Source organism: Salmo salar, chromosome ssa02 (genome assembly GCF_905237065.1).
Source record: "Salmo salar chromosome ssa02, Ssal_v3.1, whole genome shotgun sequence".
NCBI classification, from domain to species: Eukaryota; Metazoa; Chordata; class Actinopteri; order Salmoniformes; family Salmonidae; genus Salmo; species Salmo salar.
This window is the reverse complement of record NC_059443.1, coordinates 25089265-25110652: the sequence shown is the minus strand read 5'-3', so window position 1 is coordinate 25110652 and position 21388 is coordinate 25089265. Positions and strand designations below refer to the sequence as shown.

At 42.3% G+C, this 21388-nt stretch overlaps 1 protein-coding gene and 3 long non-coding RNA genes across 6 annotated transcripts; 2 read left to right on the top strand and 2 right to left on the bottom strand.

Annotated features, from left to right (window-relative positions):
- Nucleotides 1-2764: 2764 nt before the first annotated feature.
- Nucleotides 2765-8397, bottom strand: LOC106578012 (urokinase plasminogen activator surface receptor). 2 transcript variants are annotated; one of them, XM_045700888.1, is made up of 5 exons: nt 7998-8397; nt 7465-7596; nt 7201-7347; nt 4874-4984; nt 2765-3726 (listed from the first exon to the last, which is right to left on the bottom strand). In XM_045700888.1, exons 1-5 carry the CDS (start codon nt 8110-8112, stop codon nt 3530-3532), a joined length of 702 nt encoding a protein of 233 aa, XP_045556844.1. In that variant the 5' UTR covers nt 8113-8397; the 3' UTR covers nt 2765-3529. The 2 variants fall into 2 exon arrangements, with proteins under 2 accessions (XP_045556844.1, XP_014012019.1); XM_014156544.2 differs by having other exon boundaries at nt 7480-7596.
- A 217-nt stretch (nt 8398-8614) lies between these two features.
- Nucleotides 8615-10557, top strand: LOC123728706 (uncharacterized). Of its 2 annotated transcripts, none has more exons than XR_006760345.1 (2): nt 8615-8884; nt 10027-10557. It is a non-coding gene; the product is annotated as an uncharacterized lncRNA (long non-coding RNA). The 2 variants fall into 2 exon arrangements; XR_006760344.1 differs by having other exon boundaries at nt 9972-10557.
- A 5577-nt stretch (nt 10558-16134) lies between these two features.
- LOC123728704 (uncharacterized) lies at nt 16135-17557 on the bottom strand. The gene is made up of 2 exons (XR_006760341.1): nt 17312-17557; nt 16135-17218 (listed from the first exon to the last, which is right to left on the bottom strand). It is a non-coding gene; the product is annotated as an uncharacterized lncRNA (long non-coding RNA).
- A 123-nt stretch (nt 17558-17680) lies between these two features.
- Nucleotides 17681-19159, top strand: LOC106578344 (uncharacterized). Its single transcript, XR_001322427.2, has 2 exons — nt 17681-17911; nt 18242-19159. It is a non-coding gene; the product is annotated as an uncharacterized lncRNA (long non-coding RNA).
- Nucleotides 19160-21388: the final 2229 nt, after the last annotated feature.

Genomic DNA, 21388 nt, shown 5'->3' with positions numbered 1-21388 from the left:
TCGCACTAGCCTCGAGGTGCGTGTCACCATTCTGGCGCCTCCAAAGCCAGCCCCACGCATCAGGCCTCCAGTGCGCCTGCCCAGTCCAGTACATCCTGTTCCTGCTCCTCACACTAGCCTTGAGGTGCGTGTAACTAGTCTGGCGCCTCCTAAGCCAATCCCACGCATCAGGCCACCAGTGTGCCTGCCCAGTCCAGTACGTCCTGTTCCTGCTCCTCGCACTAGCCTTGAGGTGTGTGTCACTAGTCTGGCACCTCCAAAGCCAGCCCCACACATCAGGCCTTCAGCGCGCAGTCCCCGTCTAGAGCTTCCGGCAACAGTGCTCCGTCTAGAGCTTCCGGCGACAGTGCCCCGTCTAGAGCTTCCGGCGACAGTGCCCCGTCTAGAGCTTCCGGCGACAGTGCCCCGTCTAGAGCTTCCGGCGACAGTTCCCCGTTCAGTGCTTCCGGCGACGTCCTACAGTCCGGAGCCGACAGAGACGGCCCACAGTCCGGAGCCGCCAGAGACGGCCCACAGTCCGGAGCCTGCAGAGACGGCCCACAGTCCGGAGCCTGCAGAGACGGCCCACAGTCCGGAGCCTGCAGAGACGGCCCACAGTCCGGAGCCTGCAGAGACGGCGCACAGTCCGGAGCCTGCAGAGTCGCCCGCCAGTCCGGAGCCTGCAGAGACGCCCGCCAGTCCGGAGCCTGCAGAGACGCCCGCCAGTCCGGAGCCTGCAGAGACGCCCGCCAGTCCGGAGCCTGCAGAGTCGCCCGCCAGTCCGGAGCCTGCAGAGTCGCCCGCCAGTCCGGAGCCTGCAGAGTCGCCCGCCAGTCCGGCGCAGCCAGAGTCGCCCGCCAGTCCGGCGCAGCCAGAGTCGCCCGCCAGTCCGGCGCAGCCAGAGTCGCCCGCCAGTCCGGCGCAGCCAGAGTCGCCCGCCAGTCCGGCGCAGCCAGAGTCGCCCACTGCAAAGGTACCCAGTCCGGGGTCGGCGGCGAGGGACCTCGCTCTAAAGGCGCCACCAAAGTGGGGTGAGCCAGTGGTGGAGCGGGGTCTGCGTACCGCTCCTGAGCCACCTCCGTAGGGGGGAGGATTGGGAAGGGGGGGGCGGTGACGGTGGCCACCCTCCCTTCCCTCCCTTTAGTTTGGGGTTATTGTTTTTGTGAGCTTTTTTTCTCAGATGCATTAGGGGTCTGCACCTTTGGGGGGGTACTGTCACGTCCTGACTAGTAAAGGGGTCATTTTGTTATTATAGTACGGTCAGGACGTGGCAGGGGTGTGTTTGTTTTGTGTTGTTGGGATTTTTGGGTACTGTTCTATGTCATGTATTTCTATGTTTGTATTTCGAGTTCTATTTCTATGTTCAGGGTTTTAGTTTGGCCTTCAATTGGAGTCAGCTGTTATTTGTTATCTCTAATTGGAGGCCATATTTAGGTAGGGGTTTTCAGCTTGTGTTTTGTGGGTGGATGTTTCCATGTATAGTCATAGTACCTTCGTCGTTGTTTTGTTTCAGTGTTTTGTATCCTCTTAATAAATAAGAAGATGAGCATTCACATACCCGCTGCATTTTGGTCTACCTTTAACGACGCTTGTGACAGGAACGAGTGAAAAATTATTGTTGTCTATTAACAATGACAAGCCACCTGGGTCTGACAACTTGGATGGAAAATTACTGAGGATGATAGCGGACTATATTGCCACTCCTATTTGCCATCTCTTCAATCTAAGCCTACAGGAAAGTGTGTGCCCTCAAGCCTGGAGAGAAGCAAAAGTCATCCCGGTACCCAAGAATAGCAAAGCACCCTTTTCTGGCTCAAACAGCCAACCAATTAGTCTGCTACCAACCCTTAGTAAACTTGTGGAGAAAAAAAATGTGTTTGACCAGATATAATGCTATTTCACAGTAAACAAATTAACAACTGACTTTCATGATGCTTATAGGGAAGGGCATTTAACATGTCCAGCATTTACACAAATAATTGATGATTGGCTGAAATAAATTGATAATAAGAAACTTGTGGGAGCTGTTTTGTTAGACTTAATCATAATCTGCTTGTCACGCCCTGACCTGAGAGAGCCTTTTTTATGGCTCTATTTAGGTAATGGTCAGGGTGTGATTTGGGTGGGCATTCTATGTCCTTTTTTCTATGCTTTGTATTTCTTTGATTTGGCCTGGTATGGCTCTCAATCAGGGACAGCTGTACATCGTTGTTGCTGATTGGGAGTCATACTTAGGCAGCCTGTTTTCCTTAGGGGTTTGTGGGTAGTTATTTTCTGTTTTGTACATTTTGTGACCTGACAGAACTGTTGGCTGTCGTTCATTTTCTTGAATTGTTTTGAAGTGTTTCTTATTATTAAATCATTAATATGAACACTCACCACGCTGCGCTTTGGTCCCCTTCTTCTACAGACGACAAGCGTTACACTGCTGCTGGAAAAACCTGTGTTATTGCTTTACATCCCCTGCTATATTGTGGATTGAGAATAACCTGTATAACAGAACCCAGAGGGTGTTCTTTAATTGAAAACTCTAGCATAATCCAGGTAGACTAGGGCATTCCATAGAGCAGTGTTCTAGGTCCCTTACTTTTTAAAATCTTTACTAATGACCTGCAACTTGCACTGAGTAAATCCAGTGTGTCTATGTATACTGATGACTCAACATTAAACACATCAGCTACTACAGCAAGTGAATTCCCTGCAACACTTAACAAAGAGCTGCAGTCAGTTTTAGAATGGGTGGCAAGTAATAAGCTAGTCCTAAATATTTAAAAAACAAAAAGCATTGTATTTGGGATATTTTTTATTCTTTGCCTCATTGAACGAGGAAGCAGGAGGTTGTGAGAATAAAGAGTCAGCTCATCTATTCAGTAATTCATATACTTTCCATCTTTTTTCATTTACAGAATTAAACTTGTTAATCAAGCAAATACATTAACACTGTACACATCAGGTGACATTTTTAATTTCAAGTATATTTCTGCTAGGTAAAAAATGGGATTCAATAGCCTTTGTTATGTTATTCAGAATGTTAAAAACATGTGAAAGCTAACAATGCCAATGGTTTGAAGCAATGTACCACACTTGCTTAGATTGGCAGATGCCTCGCCAAACATCCATGCCTCACTGACTCACAGGGCCTTGAGGAGAGAAGAGGATGGGTGTGGGTGTGTGTGTGTGTGTAGGGGTTATGGGATGGATGTAGCTGTGGGTTGTTGTGAGTGTGTTTTTTTTTGCGAGAGCTGTCCCTAAAATGAAATGGCTATAGTGCATTCCACAGGTGGCTGCAGCATTATGCTCGCGGGGGTGAAGGGGTTGAGTTAACCCTACATAATGTGACGCCCCAAGGAAGCGTCCAGTGAAAGGGGCTTTTCAATAACATCCATTATTAATACACACAACAGGTAGATAGTGGAGACTGGGGCTGGGGCATGGGGAGATGGGGGGGTGGACAATGACAGGGAAGCTCCTGTTACGATGGAACTAGTAAACAGAACGAGGCAATGCCCAGGAGAGGAAGAGAGGTAAGGAGGTGAAGGCACAGTGTCTCTCAGTAGAACAGGGCAACAGAGACCATGGATGTCACCAGGAGCAGGAGGCTCAGTCCGATGCTCTGGGCGTTGTTACACAGGTTGCCCTCGCAGCACTTCATGTCCATGGTGGTCCCCAGTGCTTGTGACACGTCTCCCACACAGAATTTCTTGGAGGCACATCCCTTCATTGTTATCTTCATGCCACCCGTGTTCACTAGCAGCACACACAAGAAAATGTTACTGATATTCACAAGTCTCAATGCTTCCCAAGTCCAATCAACTCCTGATAAGTGCACATTGGATAAAACTTTCAGCCTATGGAATACTCCAGCAGATGCTGATTCTGTAGGTACCAGATTACATTTGGACCTGGTGAAATGGGAAGATTTAACGTCCACTAGGACCAACGTGAGTGCCTATTACCATCTAGTAGGCTTGCTAGGGTGTTGTGATGGGGGATAGGGCGTTTAAGCTGCAATCTCCGGCTCCGAGGGTCGTGTGTTCAATCCCAGTGCAAGGAGCTCTTTTGTTTTAAGGCTTTCCCAAACCTTAACCCTTAACTTAACCAATCAGAATTAATGCATAAACCTAAGTTTAACCCTATCCCAAACCTTAGCCCTATCCTTAACCATTGGGGATTCATGCCTAAATGTACATGTTAGTTTCACTTTTAAGGGGTTTCACTGACAGCTAAGATACATCACCACATGTCGTAATTAAAACGTTGGGTCATGGAGTATTTTTTTTGCTGCAGTTAGGCCACGGTTGGAGGTTTATTTGGAGATTGGGAAACTTCTCAGTGCAGTGCACATTCATTTAAAATACTTATTTATGCATTAATTTGTGGATATTCATCATCCATTTCGTATGATATGTTACGAATTACAATTCATATGATATGTTACAAATTGCAAAACGTAAGATATGTTTCGAATTCCAAAATATTTGTTGCTAACATTAGCTATGTGGCTAGGTGGTTAACGCTAACGTTAGCTAGCAGTAGGGGTTAGTGTTAGCGGTTAAGGTTAAGGTAAGGTGTTCGGGCAAGGGTTATCTAAAAGGTTAGGGGAAAAGGTAACTAACATGCTAAGGTTGTAGGTGATGAGATACAAACATGCAACCTTTGGGTTGCTAGACGTTCGGATTATATGCCCACCCATCCACTCCAACCAACCACCCTCCTTACGTTTTTGCCTTATATCGGATGTAACTATACCAAACATAACATGTCATACTAATTTGAGTGCCCCGGATTTATGTTTACTATGTTATGTCTAGTCTATGAGACCAGTATGAGAGACTAAAGAAAGAAGCTTTAGGAATGTAAAGAATGTGCAGATAACGTTAATCTGACACACTACCTGTTGCTGAGATGCAGCGGTCCTCGTCTCCCAAGCAGCTCAGAGTTCTCGTGCAGTCTGTTCCGGTACAGGTGAAGCACTTCTTGCCATTAGGAGTAGCTTTAGTGGACTCTAAGGGATAGGTGATTGCACTTTTCACTCCCAACTCACCACAAACCAAAATCAAAATAGATTCATTCTATTCCTGAAAATAGTCTATTCAGTGGCGACCCGTTATTCAGAGACTTTATTGAGCCCCACATTCTTTGCAAAAAAATAAAGTAGGAAATAAAATATAAAAAAATTGGGGGGGTTGCCTGTTTTGCATATTATTTTGGCATTAATGTAAGTCACATATCAGTTTGCAACAATGATTAAAAAAAATATAGAGTTAATATAGCCACATACAAACATGATCTCTTTTTTGTTTTCTTTAGTAAATCAGCTCCAAAATGCAAGTGTTTCAGCCTAGCTCAGTCCTTTCTGTGGTGGTGGGGCAAGCCAGCAATGATTGGCTCAGTGTTCTGTCACTCATGGGGACACTACGTCACGGCCAAGTTGTAAGGGTAGACATAGAAAATTGAAGCCCTTTGGCTCCTGCCATAGAATTACATTAGTAGTGCCCTTCCAAGAAGGCTCAAGGCATTGGCCACAGATAAAATTATGTCAAATCACGTTGTCACGTCCTGACCCTTGTAAGATGTCACTTTCTATAGTAGAGTAGGTCAGGGCGTGACGGGGGTGTTGTTGGGTGGTTTTCAATGTTTTCTATTTCTATGTTTATGTTTATATTCTAGGTTTCTATTTCTATGTTGGTGTTTTTTGGGATGACCTCCAATTAGAGGCAGCTGGTCCTCGTTGTCTCTAATTGGAGATCATATTTAAGTAGGGGTTTTTCCACCTGTGTTTGTGGGCAGTTATTTTCTGTTTGGTCTCTGTACCTGACAGAACTGTATTCTGATCGTTTGCCGTTATTTTGTCTTTAGTGTTTTTCGAGTTAATAAATATCATAATGAGCACTCAACACGTTGCGCTTTGTTCCCCTCTCCACGACAGCCGTTACACGTTATATGTACAGTAGCTTTGATTGGACTGATCATGTCAACATCTTACTTTCAAAATCCTAACCAGCAGTCATGAATCAATTCAACAAAAGACAAATCATTATTTCTCTTCCTATGACAAGGATTAAAAAGGAAGAGAAATTGTTAGTAGCTGTTAGTAGGCCATGTGCCTCACCCTAAAAATGTGGTCTATTTCCCCCTCTTCATTTTGCCTACTGTTCTGACTTGGTGGTGCACATGTAGCCTATAGCCTGTTTTAGAGAAATGTCATAATTTAATATTGTAAGAGCTTTCATTGTCTGCTTATATGCTCCCTTTATTTATTCTATGGTTCTGACTTGGTGTACAGGGAGAACACTGTAAGAATTGCCCATGTTCTGAATTCTGTCCCTGTACATTTCAAAAGTGCTGAACAAATAGTTATATTGACTATGTCAGTCCTGGCTCGCTCATTAATGTCTTAATCAAAATTTACATTTTACATTTACATTTTAGTCATTTAGCAGATGCTCTTATCCAGAGCGACTTACAGTAGTGAATGCATACATGTCATACGTTTTTTTTTCGTACTGGTCCCCCGTGGGAATCGAACCCACAACCCTGGCGTTGCAAACACCATGCTCTACCAACTGAGCCACACGGGAACAAAAAATGACAGATTGCCTCTTATCCACTTGTCATCCCCTTATGCCATAGTTTGTACATCTCAATTGTCAGTAGAAACCACATTTGTTTAGGCAAGTCAGCTATATCAGCAATGTTTTTTTTAAAGGCATTAAATGAGGCTTTGTGAACTGTTTCATTGCCAGACAAGGCTCCGCTGATAGCCAGGTGTAGCGCGTGTTGGGACTGCTGTTGGGGCTCTGCTGTTGGGACAGCTTTATGTAGACCTAACAGTTTGTGGGCACCGTTCGTCACCGTTATAGTGCAATGAATGTATTGTTTAGAGTTGTTGTGTAGTGACTGCTTGCCCCACCAAGATTTACATGCTAAAATCGCCAAAATCGCCACTGAGCCTATTATTAATCTTCCTCTACGTTGAAAACACGTGGCAGCCCTTAAATAATTACGCTAAATACATCGGTTGGTTGTTTTTCATTTAAGGTAGACATACCAATTTAATAATTGACATATTCTAATTGATCAACTCAAACTTTCCTCATAGAACTTTCATTTAAAATGATTCATTTCAATTCAGCCTTTCAACATGCTATCAAATCGAATGTTTTAATATTAGCATTTATTATAAACTAACAGCCTATACATTCTCATTGAGATAGTTACCAGGGACGCTTTGGGAGTTGCAGAGGTCCGTATTGCAGCATTTGCTTGCGATCGTTGTGCGCGAGATTCCGAAGTTCATTGCTGTACTGACACACTCAGCAGGCACCGTGCAAGACTTCGCGTTGATATCCACTACTTTTGTATCACCTGGAATTGGAAAGAAGAGGTCGAGGCAAGCAAAAAAACATACAGGTTAAAAAACGTCAAAAATGTAACCTAAATATTTGTTTTATCGTTAGGCTAAAATGTATGACCTAAATTAACCTGCCATTAATTTACCCGCATAGGATACGACCTGCGAGCTTCCACATTGGGTTGGATAAAGACAGTCCGTCTCCTTGTCGGTGCATGCTCCTGATACTCCTGGTGTGCACTCAAAGCACTTGAGTGAAAATGCTGAGAAGGTGAAAAGTTACAGCATCCGATCATTTTTTATTATTTTTTATAAATGATCAGGGAGATAGACTAAAACGTGGACAATGTTTTCTTTGGCTGAAATGCATTTGTCATTCAAAAGATACATTGATAAATGCTGTTGAAGTTATATATGTATTGCTTCTTCATTATAGTTATAAACTGTGGGCTATAGGCTAAACTGAAATTGCAAAAAAAGTTTAATAATTGCTGAACTTGATCTTCAAAGCATAATTAATCCAAATGCAGCCAAAGGTATCCTAAGTAATACAAACAAATATATGGGTTCTTGCCATATTTAGAGATTTTTTTTGTACTATTTTTTGTTAATTATAATCGAAATGCATGTTAACCGTAGGCTATAGCCTAAATAGTCCTCTTACCTTTGGGGAGAAGCACGCTCACGAGGATGGGTACAATAAGGTACATTTTGACTTGAAGCAGAAGGAGGTGAAATGATAAAGGCTGTGTCGAGTTACAGCATTTATCTGTTATCATTTAGAGGTGTGGTATGTTTGTCGATAAGCATCCACGCTCACTCACAGAGCTATCGAAATCCAATGAGTTCAATATCTGAGCTGAGTTCTGTTGCCGAACACATACCATTTGTAGAATGTGGCAATTTTTTGGAATTTTCACTTTCGTTTTCTGTGGTCTTACATCCTGGAATTAATTAACTTTTTTCACTGCTCAGTGTTCTGCAAAACCTTCACAATTTCAAAATAAAAATAAATGTCAAATGAACATTATTTTCTGCCTTGCTGCAAACAGGATGCATGCTTTGAAATGGGTTTCTCAGTACATAGAGGACAGGACAGGACAGTGTGAAGTGACGTTGATCTATCCAAACACAGGTTAGCGTTTTTCGTCATGAAACTTGTTCTGGAGGCAGCTCTGCAGAGTGGTCACCAGCTGCCACAGACACAAAGTCATACAATCAGATTTTAAACCCAGCCTTAATCACACTGCTAACCCTAACGGCTAAACCTTAAATGAAGACTAAAATGCACATTTTGGTTTTCATACATTTTTACAGTACAGCCAATTTTGACACAAAACAGAATTGAATATGCATGACTTGAGATTGATGGATTTGTTTTCTGTGTTCTATTGTTTTCTTAGTTTTTTGCATAGTCGAGAGAGGATGAGAGAGACATTTGGACAGGAGTTAATGTTGTTTGACCTGATGAGCGATGAGGAGGATTGCCTGCAAAAAGGCAAACCAGTGTGGCTTTGTCAAGAACTACAGAGCCGCTTGAAGAGCTACTTGGTGAGCCACACCACACGGATCATGTCTGGGGACTTTTCGCCAAGGCAATCTAGATGCAATAGGCCCCTCAACACTATAGCAACACTTTAACTCCAATGGAAGCTTGCCGTGGGCAAAGCTGGATGCCCCTGTCACTCTCGCCCCCACCCCCTTAACCCATGTATGCAGGTAAGAACCACATTTGAAATTCAAAGATCAATAAAAGTATTTTCAAAAGAATCAAGCAGAGTACTGGCAGGAGTCATCAAGCTTGGCCCAGGCTGCCTCCATGGGGTTACTTAAGTTTCAGGCCCAGCTTAGACTAAATGCAGATACTATTACCCACTTTTTCCTGCTCTACTGAAATTAATTATCATCTTTCATGAAGTAATTAAGTGGATTTGTGTGTTTCATTCAAGGAACAGAGATTTTTTTGTATAGCGATGTCGTGGGGTGCTAGAAAAAACATGATAGTGGCGCTTAAACATTTCTGAAAAGGTTTTGGTAACCCGATGTGTGATATTAATAATAATACAAAATAATTTCAAGTAATGTATTCATTCATCACTGTAATTGATTAATTCATTTAATAATTAATTGTGTTTTTAATATACCAGTGACAGCCACAAAGACAAGCTAGCAATGACTAGCATTAGCATTCAGTGGGGCAAATAAGTATGTGCAACCTTGAGCAAGTGCACAATAAATTACTGACATTCTTTCTTAGGTGGGAATTTCAGTACTTCAGCATAACATTTCCAACAGGTTTCCTCATGATTTTATTTAAAGCTGCGATATGTAACTTTTTGGGCGATCCGACCAAATTCACATTGAAATGTTGGTTATAGATCTATCATTCTCATTGAAAGCAGGTCTAGGAAGCAGTAGGTATGTTCTATGTGCGCTATTTACAGTCGTGGCCAAAAGTTTTGAGAATGACACAAATATTAATTTTCAAAAAGTCTGCTGCCTCAGTATGTATGATGGCAATTTGCATATACTCCAGAATGTTATGAAGAGTGATCAGATGAATTGCAATTAATTGCAAAGTCCCTCATTGCCATGCAAATGAACTGAATCCCCCAAAAACATTTCCACTGCATTTCAGCCCTGCCACAAAAGGACCAGCTGACATCATGTCAGTGATTCTCTCGTTAACACAGGTGTGAGTGTTGACGAGGACAAGGCTGGAGATTCACTCTGTCATGCTGATTGAGTTCGAATAACAGACTGGAAGCTTCAAAAGGAGGGTGGTGCTTGGAATCATTGTTCTTCCTCTGTCAACCATGGTTACCTGCAAGGAAACACGTGCCGTCATCATTGCTCTGCACAAAAAGGGCTTCACAGGCAAGGGCATTGCTGCCAGTAAGATTGCACCTAAATCAACCATTATTCACAACGTTTCCTACACGTTTCGTCATGGTTCTATTTAAAATAATGTCTCAGAATGTTAAGAGAATGTTAAGAAAGTTCTTCTGTTGGAATTTCAGTACTTCAGCATAACGTTTTCGGCAGGTTTTCCTCATGGCTCTATTTAAAGTCATGTTCTCAGAACATTAAGAAAACTTTCTATACATTTTTTTTGCGTGAACAATGCATAACCAAACTCATTTCCATGTGTCCTATTTTTGATTGGAGTTCAAAACCATTAACCGAAGCTAGCAGTGTTATTAAAAATATTATTGAAACATGTTTACAGGACATTACTGAATTACTTTCAAATAACCTATCATTTTCATTCTCAGAATGTTAATAAAAGCTCCCATGAAAACTTACTCACAACAAGTAAGTTCTCAACATCTCTGCCTCATATTGACACAGTCACTGCCACTCCCTTTGTCTCCATACATAAGACATCCTGTTTGCAGCATCTGGTTGTGGTCTGCAATCTGTGTCAACTTAAATCTGGTTGTTGTAACTGTTTTTGCAAGTGGTCTGCATACCCATCTCCCTGAGCATGATTATGCCCATGTATGGAAACAAAGCCGCCTATAGGCTGTTGGCCTTGTGCCTAGAGGCTGACAGGTGTTCATCATCCAGACAGGACCTTGACTTATTCCGATTTTGCTGTGTTACAGCCTGAATTCAAAATTGATTAAATATATTATATCTACCCCCAATACCCCATAATGACAAAGCGATAACATGTTTTTAGACATTTATTACAATTTATTGAAAATGAAATACAGACATACAGTTGAAGTTGGAAGTTTACATACACCTTAGCCAAATACATTTAAACTCAGTATTTCACAATTCCTGACATTTAATCCTTGTAAAAATTCCCTGTCTTAGGTCAGTTAGGATCACCACTTTATTTTAAGAATGTAAAATGTCAGAATAATACCAGAGAGAATGATTTATTTCAGCTTTTATTTCTTTCATCACATTCCCAGTGGGTCAGAAGTTTACATACACTCAATTAGTATTTGCTAGCATTGCCTTGAAATTGTTTAACTTGGGTCAAACGTTTCGGGTAGCCTTCCAAAAGCTTCCCACAATAAGTTGGGTGTATTTTGGCCCATTCCTCCTGACAAAGCTGGTGTAACTGAGTCAGGTTTGTAGGCCTCCTTTCTCGCACACACTTTTTCAGTTCTGCCCACAAATGTTCTATAGGAGGTCAGAGCTTTGTGATGGACACTCCAATATCTTGTCTTTGTTGTCCTTAAGCCATTTTGCCACAACTTTGGAAGTATGCTTGGGGTCATTGTTCATTTGGAAGACGCATTTGCGACCAAGCTTTAACTTCCTGACTGATGTCTTGAGATGTTGCTTCAATATATCCACATCATTTTCCTCCCTCATGATGCCATCTATTTTGTGAAATGCACCAGTACCTCCTGCAGCAAAGCACCCCCACAACATGATGCTGCCACCCCTGTGCTTCACGGTTGGGATGGTGTTCTTCGGCTTGCAAGCTCCAAACATAATGATGGTCATTATGGCCAAACAGTTCTATTTTTGTTTCATCAGACCACAGGACATTTCTCCAAAAAGTACGATCTTTGTCCCCATGTGCAGTTGCAAACCGTAGTCTGGCTTTTTTATGGCGGTTTTGGAGCAGTGGCTTCTTCCTTGCTGAGCTGCCTTTCAGGTTATGTTGATATATGACTCATTTTACTGTGGATAGATACTTTTGTACCTGTTTCCTCCAGCATCTTCACAAGGTCCTATGCTGTTGTTCTGGGATTGATTTGCACTTTTGCACCAAAGTACGTTCATCTCTAGGAGACAGAATGCGTCTCCTTCCTGAGCGGTATGATGGCTGCATGGTCCCATGGTGTTTATATTTGCGCATTATTGTTTGTACAGATGAACGTGGTACCTTCAGGCCTTTGGAAATTGCTCCCAACCAGACTTGTGGAGGTCTACAATTATTTTCTGGGGTCTTGGCTGATTTCTTTTGATTTTCCCATGATGTCAAGCAAAGAGGCACGGAGTTTGAAGGTAGGCCTTGAAATACATCCACAGTTACACCTCCAAATGACTCAAATGATGTAAACAGAAGCTTCTAAAACTGTGACATAATTTTCTGGAATTTTCCAAGCTGTTTAAAGGGACAGTCAACTTAGTGTATGTAAACTTCTGACCCACTGGAATTGTGATACAGACAGATTATTTCACTTATAATTCACTGTAAACAATTGTTGGAAAAATTACTTGTGTCATGCACAAAGTAGATGTCCTAACCGACTTGCCAAAACTATAGTTTGTTAACAAGAAATTTGTGGAGTGGTTGAAAAACTAGTTTTAATGACTCCAACCTAAGTGTATGTAAACTTCTGACTTCAACTGTATGTATTCATACCCCTGGGTCAATACTTTGTACAAGCACATTTGGCAGCGATTACAGCTGTGAATCTAACTGGGTAAGTCTCAGTTAGAAGAGCTTTCCACACCAGGATTGTGCAACATTTTTCCTTTATTATTTTTTAATTCTCCAAGCTCTGTCAAAATGGTGTGTTGATCATTGTTGGACAACCATTTTCAGGTCTTTCCATAGATTTTCAAGTAGATTTAAGTCAAAACGGTAACTCGGCCATTCAGGAGCATTTAATGTCTTCTTTGTAAGCAACTCCAGTGTAGATTTAGCCTTGTGTTTTAGGTTATTGTCCTGCTGAAAGGTGAATGAATCTCCCGGTGTCTGGTGGAAAGCAGACTGAACCAGGTATTCCTCTAGGATTTTGCTTGTGCTTAGCTTCATTCAGTTTATTTTTTATCCTGAAAAACTCCCCAGTCCTTAACTATTACAAGCATACCCATAGCATGACGCAGCCACCACAATGCTTGCAAATATGGAGAGTGGTACTCAGTAATTGTCACGCCCTGTGTCACAGGCGTCATAGAGAATAGACCAAGGTGCAGCGTGTTGAGTGCTCATCTTTTACTTTTAATGAAGGCCCTAACAAAGAAAAAACAAACGACAGCCAAACAGTTCTGTCAGGTATACTAACAAACTAAACAGAAAGCAACCACCCACGAAACCCAAAGGAAAACAGGCTGCCTAAGTATGGCTTCCAATCACAGACAACGAAAGACACCAGCCTCTGATTGGAAGCCATACTCGGCCAAACATGGAAAATGAAACATAGAAATAGAAAACTAGAACAAATTCCCCTAGAACCAAAAAAAAACAAAACACACAAAACAACCCCCCTGCCACGCCCTGACCATTCTACTATGGCAAATGACCCTTTGCACTGGTCAGGACGTGACACCCTGACCTTAGAGTTCTTGTTTATTCTCTATGTTTGGTTAGGTCAGGGTGTGACTCGGGTGGGAATATCTATGTTTTCTATTTCTTTGTTTTTGAGCCAGTGTGGTTCCCAATCAGAGGCAGCTGTCTATCGTTGTCTCTGATTGGGAATCATACTTAGGCAGCCTGTTTTCCACCTGAGTTTTGTGGGAGATTATTTTCTGTTAAGCGTATGTGCCTGACGGAACTGTGCATTTTCGATTTTCCCTTTTGTTATTTTGTTTGAGTGTTTCTTGAAAATAAATAATCATGAGCACATACCACGCTGCGCTTTGGTCCACTTCTTCTCCTTCAGACGACCGTTACAGTAATGTGTTGAATTGGATTTGCCCCAAACAAAACACGTTGTATTCAGAATAAAAAGTGAATTGCTTTGCCACATTTTTTTGCAGTATTACTTTGGTGCCTTGTTGCAAACAGGATGCATGTTTTGGAATATTATTTATTCTGTACAGGCTTCCTTCTTTTCCCTCTGTCAATTAGGTTAGTATTGTGGAATAACTAAACATTTTATCACAGCCATTAAACTCTGTAACTGTTTCAAAGTCACCATTGGCCTCATCGTGAAATCCCTTAGCGGTTTCATTCCTCTCCGGCAACTGAGTTAGGAAGGATGCCTGAATCGTTGTAGTGACTGGGTGTATTAATACATCATCCAAAATGTAATTAACTTCACCATGCTCAAAGGGATATTCAATGTCTGCTTTTTTTAACCCATCTAACAATAGGTGCCCTTCTTGGAAAACCTCTCTGGTCTCTGTGGTTGAATCTGTAGTTGAAATTCACCGCTCGATGAGGGACCTTTACAGTATGTGTGGGGTACAGAGATGAGGTTGTCGTTCAAAAATCATGTTAAACACTATTGCACACAGAGTGTGTCCATGCAATTTGTTATGTGACTTCTTAAGCAAATGTTTACACCTGATCTTATTTAGGCTTACCATGACAAAGGGGTTGGATACTTATTGACTAAAGACATCTTTAAATGTTTAATATATATAAAAAAAACATTATTCCACTTTGACATTATGGGGTATTGTGTGTAGGCCAGTGACCAAAAAAAAAAAGTTTTTGACTGCACTGGGCCTTTAACATGTATCTAACTCAGGTTTGTTAGATCTCTCCACTGTAGTAGCTGATTTGTGATGAGCTCAACCCGCTGCTCATGGCATATTCTGCTCCCAAGTGCTTCAATTTGACCTGCACCTGGTTCAATGCGTTCCCCTCAAACGTTAACTACTTTCTTTCTCTATTCATATAGTATATTGATCACAGCAGGATGTGACTATCACTCACATAGGCTTCTTGGCATGGTACATGACGCATGATTCCATCCCTGCTGACTAACGTGTATTGGTCTTGTAAGTGCCTGTATACCCTTCAATACACTACACATGTGCAAAGCATACACAGAATATGCACAGTGTTGCATCCTAATGAGTGATGAGGGGACAAATAAAAATGGGGCAGGAAGCCAAGTAACACAAACGCATACAACACTTTGCGCTTGAACTGAAGGTAATATGTAAAAGATTTACAAATGATTTACAATTGATTTGGTTGGGGATATTAGTTTGTCACACTGCTGTTTTTACATTCACTTTCTCTGTAAATGAGCCCTTAATAAGTTTATATTCCTTTAGTTACATTTCCAGTCAAAACTTTAACCGAACCATGTGACAAGCCCTACTTTTGAATTGGTGAACCCTGACCGACTTTCATTTCCTCCATTGTGTGGTCTATAACCCACATGTTTTTAAGATCCTGTTTCCGTAAGTTATGTTTTGTGTCATGAGCCTGTTTCACAACTTCCTGCAAAAAATAGCGGGCTCTGTCTGTGTTGCTCAGCTCCCTCCTTTCAAAGAGCGTGTCATCGCGCTAGCTTGCAACTCAATTTCTTATAGGAATGCGCTCACTGGCCAAGCACACGCACGTTCGTGGATGCAAGGTCCGATCACTTCTAACCCCAGTGTATGGGGGTGATAAGAGACATATATAAAAGCCTGGGCAAGCTTACCACCTGACTTGACATGATACAATAACTTCTACAGTAAGATGTACAGTCGGCCATGTCATTTTTCACCTGGCCTTGTGCTCGTCTCCCTCCCCTCCATGTGTCACCCATCTTCCCCATTATCCCCTGTGTATTTATACCTGTGTTTTCTGTGTCTGTTGCCAGTTTGTCTTGTTAGTTCAAGCCCACCAGCATTTTGTCTCAGCTCCTGGTTTTCCCTAGTCTCTCTTTTTCCTCATCCTCCTGGTTTTTGACCTTTGCCTGTCCTGGTCCTGCCCGCCTGACCACTGCCTGTCTCTGAGCCTGCCTGCCATCTTGTACATTTGCTCCACCTCTGGATTACCGACCTCTGCCTGCCATCCTGTACCTTGGCCTCTGCTCTGGATTATTCTATCCGGCCTACCTTGACCTGTCGTTTGCCTGCCCCTGTGGTTACAATAAACATTGTTACTTCACACAGTCTGCACTTGGGTCTTACCTTGATTCCTGATACACTCATTGTTTCGGTACAAGTAACTCTTTTAAACATTGTTATAAAACAAAGTAATGAACCATGTCAAATTTGCTGTATAGTTAACACAGTGGATGAATTGTGAAAGACAGTAAGTATACAAACATAACACCATTGAATCCACCATATATGTACATTTTGTGTTGACTTTGTCAAATAATCTAAAATTATTACTTCAGCTTCAATTTGATTCAAATGTAAATTAAAAACACAGAAAGAACAGTTGACATCAATTAAAGTCAAAGACAGGAGACAGAGGGTTCCCAAATTAAAGTAATCCACAACATTTTTCTTTAAAGAATAGTAGATGTAGATTATGAAATTGAAAGTCAAGACAGAACATTTTACATAAATGAAAGTGCTGAACAAAGTCAAATTGACTGCAGAGTCAGTTTCGCAAAATGCTTTGAGCACTGTTAAGTCTCTGAATTGTGAAAGACAATCGTGAGAGGGTGCCCATCTAATCCACAACTTGCTGTTTTAAAGAAAAGCACATTTCATACAAAACATCTCAACTGAACCCACAGTCGACACTTGGGAGGCAGGTGGGGACCTGGTGGGTGTCGACACTTGGGAGGCAGGTTGGTTTTGTGTTGGTTTATTTTCCTGAAAAACCACAATACTTTTCAGTGGTTCTCAAACTTCTCTGCAACCCCCATATGTTTCACAATGTAGTAGTAGCCCAGAAATAGCTAAACAAATTCACCAAGTAAAGGGCTTGATTAGTAGCTGATAAGTTGAATCTATTGTAGTAACTCTGTAATATATAAAACACATGTAACGGCAGGGTGTCCCTGAGGTTTGACAACCAATGCCCTATGTTATTTTTTTCAGATATAAGCATGAAGGAGAACCAGTACTTATGTCAGATTGTTGAATCTGTCTAAATGTGAAAGTAGTCACCTCCACCTGATCCTCAGCCAGCCAAATAGTGTATAAAACCACATCTTCAACAATCCCGCTGTCCACCACTGTTCCTGCCTGGGCACGTGTGTAACTGGCGGATGACATGGGTAAATCAAGACAGAAGGTTTCGGAAGCCATATCAGGGGCCCCAACGAACATTACGATGTCCTATAAGCATTGAGAAAATTGCACATTAACAAAGTTTAATGAGGTCCAAGACTTTTCCCGAGAGAAACCAGATATTATCTTGTTGTACTGTACCTGAAAAGGTTGAGAGGGGAGGAACCTCTTCCTCATGCTTCCTCCATCTGCGTACTTGATGGTAACCAGTGTCCCCTCAGCTGGGTCAATCATTTGTGCAACAGCATGAATCCTTTCAGCAACAGTCTTTAATGACAACGAATCACAGAAAAAATATGTCCCCATGTGCAGTTGCAAACCGTAGTCTGGCTTTTTGGGGGGCGGTTTTGGAGCAGTGGCTTCTTCCTTGCAGAGCGGCCTTTCAGGTTATGTCGATATAAGACTTGTTTTACTGTGGATATAGATATTTTTGTACCCGTTTCCTCCAGCATCTTCACAAGGTCCTTTGCTGTTGTTCTGGGATTGATTTGCACTTTTCGCACCAAAGTACGTTCATCTCTAGGAGACAGAACGCGTCTCCTTCCTGAGCGCTATGATGGCTGCATGGTGTTTATACTTGCATACTATTGTTTGTACAGATGAACCTGATATCTTCAGGCATTTGGAAATTGCTCCCAAGGATAAATCAGACATGTGGAGCTCTACAATTTTTTTCTGAGGTCTTGGCTGATTTCTTTTGATTTTCCCATGATGTCAAGCAAAGGGGCACTGAGTTTGAAGGTAGGCCTTGAAATACATCCACAGGTGTACCTCCAATTGACTGAAATTATGTAAATTAGCCTATCAGAAGCTTCTAAAGTCATGACATCATTTTCTGGAATTTTCCAAGCTGTTTAAAGGCACAGTCAACTTAGTGTATGTAAACTTCTGACCCACTGGAATTGTGATACAGTGAATTATAAGTGAAATAATCTGTCTGTAAACAATTGTTGGAAAAATTACTTGTGTCATGCACAAAGTAGATGTGTCATGTAGGTATAGGGAAAGGAGTGCTTTAGGAGATGATGTGGTTTGTTCATTTTGTTGTTGTTGTTTTTGGTTTCATTGCAGTGGCAGAAAATGTCGGCGCACCTTGGTCCAACTACCTACCAAGATAGGTCAAATTGAAGAATTCAATAAATAACTTTTGTTTGAATTTTTCCCTGACTTACATACTTCTCTGTTTTGAGGCACTTGTGCATATGGCAAAGGCGCGCGTGAATGCACAAATGGAGGGGTGAGGTGAAGAGACTAATTTGGGAATCTGCAAGAATCGAATCGTTGACCTAGGTTCAATGCTTGATTTGGACAAAAATAGGTGTCAGTACTGTTTATATTTAGGTGCAGGAACTCAAGTCAATGTCCCAATAGATACTAATAGTGACAAAACTCTGGCATTACAACATACTTACCAGGAGCATGGCGTCCATCTGATTAAATCTTCTCTCTGCCCTTTTATGAACAGATATTTTTTTTTTAAGTATTTGTAATCACTTGCTTTGTGGTTTTGTGTAATTCAACACCTTTTACTAAATTCAGAAATGTACTCAATTGATGATGTTATTGACTATACTGACTGTACTTCCTTGAAAATAACTAGGCGCAGGTCAAAGAGGTGATATATTGTTACTGTTAACAGAAAATTAAACAATTTCCCGTTTATTGTATAACATCAATGTCACAACAGTTCTTTACTTCCCTGTTCTTCCCTTAGATTCCGTTCTAACTAACTTCCCTAACTCTGGACTTCACCACTGTCTCCACTGTTCTTACACAGTTCCTATCCTTGCCTTTGAAATATGATGAGAAAAAAAAATATATAAAAAATATATTTCAGTCATCATTCATTTTATTTTTACACATAATAGAATGGTAATGTATTTTAATTGTTGCCTCAAACATAGCAATACATGCTGTTGATGACTTAGTCGACTTTCACTGTCATTGCTGGTACATTAATAAACAACTAAGATAACGTTCTGTACTATACAGATGAAAGCCCAGACCCGTATTGTGTGCAGTGACAAATTAAATATAGGTCCATGTAGCTTTGCACTTATTTGGTTTCTGTCTTTTCTGGCAGTCTGCAGTGCCAGTGTCCTCCTCCATGGTCACAATGGACACCTGCTTCTCTTCCACTGTGAACTTCAACCTGAATGAACAAAAGAACCTGAATTGAAACTCTTAGGTGGCACATACACATTATTTGCTGGTCCAAATTCACTCCCTATCCCTCCTCTTTGGCCCTGACTTAACTCTGATTTTTCTGAAGGGTCTGGATAGGTATAATCAGGAAAGTGGTGGATCTTACACCTTACACATTTACAAACATCTAAGGGTTAGGGCCAAGGGAAAAAGTTAGGGAGTGAACTGGGAATGTCTGACCCCCCCTTTTGTACACCGCTGCTACTCGCTGTTTGTTTGTCATCTATGCATAGTCACTTCGCCCCACCTACATGTACAGATTACCTCAACTAGCCTGTACCCCTGCACACTGACTCTGTACTGGTGCCCCCTGTATATAGTCTCGTTATTGTTATTCTTATTGTGTTACCTTTTATTATTACTTTTTATTGTAGTCTACCTGGTAAATATTTTCTTCTTCAACTGCACTGTTGGTTAAGGGCTTGTAAGTAAGCATTTCACGGTAAAGTCTACACGTTGTATTCGGCGCATGTGACAAATAAAGTTTGATTTGATTTGACTATGGATAAAGCCCAAATCACACGGGGAGCCTTTTTTTATACGTGCGTGAACAAGCATGCTTACACTGGAAATACACTGCTCAAAAAAATAAAGGGAACACTTAAACAACACAATGTAACTCCAAGTCAATCACACTTCTGTGAAATCAAACTGTCCACTTAGGAAGCAACACTGATTGACAATAAATTTCACATGCTGTTGTGCAAATGGAATAGACAACAGATGGAAATTATAGGCAATTAACAAGACACCTCCAATAAAGGAGTGGTTCTGCAGGTGGTGACCACAGACCACTTGTCAGTTCCTATGCTTCCTGGCTGATGTTTTGGTCACTTTTGAATGCTGGTGGTGCTTTCACTCTAGTGGTAGCATGAGACGGAGTCTACAACCCACACAAGTGGCTCAGGTAGTGCAGCTCATCCAGGATGGCACATCAATGCGAGCTGTGGCAAGAAGGTTTGCTGTGTCTGTCAGCGTAGTGTCCAGAGCATGGAGGCGCTACCAGGAGACAGGCCAGTACATCAGGAGACGTGGAGGAGGCCGTAGGAGGGCAACAACCCAGCAGCAGGACCGCTACCTCCGCCTTTGTGCAAGGAGGAGCAGGAGGAGCACTGCCAGAGCCCTGCAAAATGACCTCCAGCAGGCCACAAATGTGCATGTGTCTGCTCAAACGGTCAGAAACAGACTCCATGAGGGTGGTATGAGGGCACGATGTTCACAGGTGGGGGTTGTGCTTACAGCCCAACACCGTGCAGGACGTTTGGCATTTGCCAGAGAACACCAAGATTGGCAAATTCGCCACTGGCGCCCTGTGCTCTTCACAGATGAAAGCAGGTTCCCACTGAGCACATGTGACAGACGTGACAGAGTCTGGAGACGCCGTGGAGAACGTTCTGCTGCCTGCAACATCCTCCAGCATGACCGGTTTGGCGGTGGGTCAGTCATGGTGTGGGGTGGCATTTCTTTGCGGGGCCGCACAGCCCTCCATGAGCTCGCCAGAGGTAGCCTGACAGCCATTAGGTACCGAGATGAGACCATATGCTGGTGCGGTTGGCCCTGGGTTCCTCCTAATGCAAGACAATGCTAGACCTCATGTGGCTGGAGTGTGTCAGCAGTTCCTGCAAGAGGAAGGCATTGATGCTATGGACTGGCCCGCCCGTTCCCCAGACCTGAATCCAATTGAGCACATCTGGGACATCATGTCTCGCTCCATCCACCAACACCACGTTGCACCACAGACTGTCCAGGAGTTGGCGGATGCTTTAGTCCAGGTCTGGGAGGAGATCCCTCAGGAGACCATCCGCCACCTCATCAGGAGCATGCCCAGGCGTTGTAGGGAGGTCATACAGGCACGTGGAGGCCACACACACTACTGAGCCTCATTTTGACTTGTTTTAAGGACATTACATCAAAGTTGGATCAGCCTGTAGTGTGGTTTCCACTTTAATTTTGAGTGTGACTCCAAATCCAGACCTCCATGGGTTGATAAATTGGATTTCCAGTGATTATTTT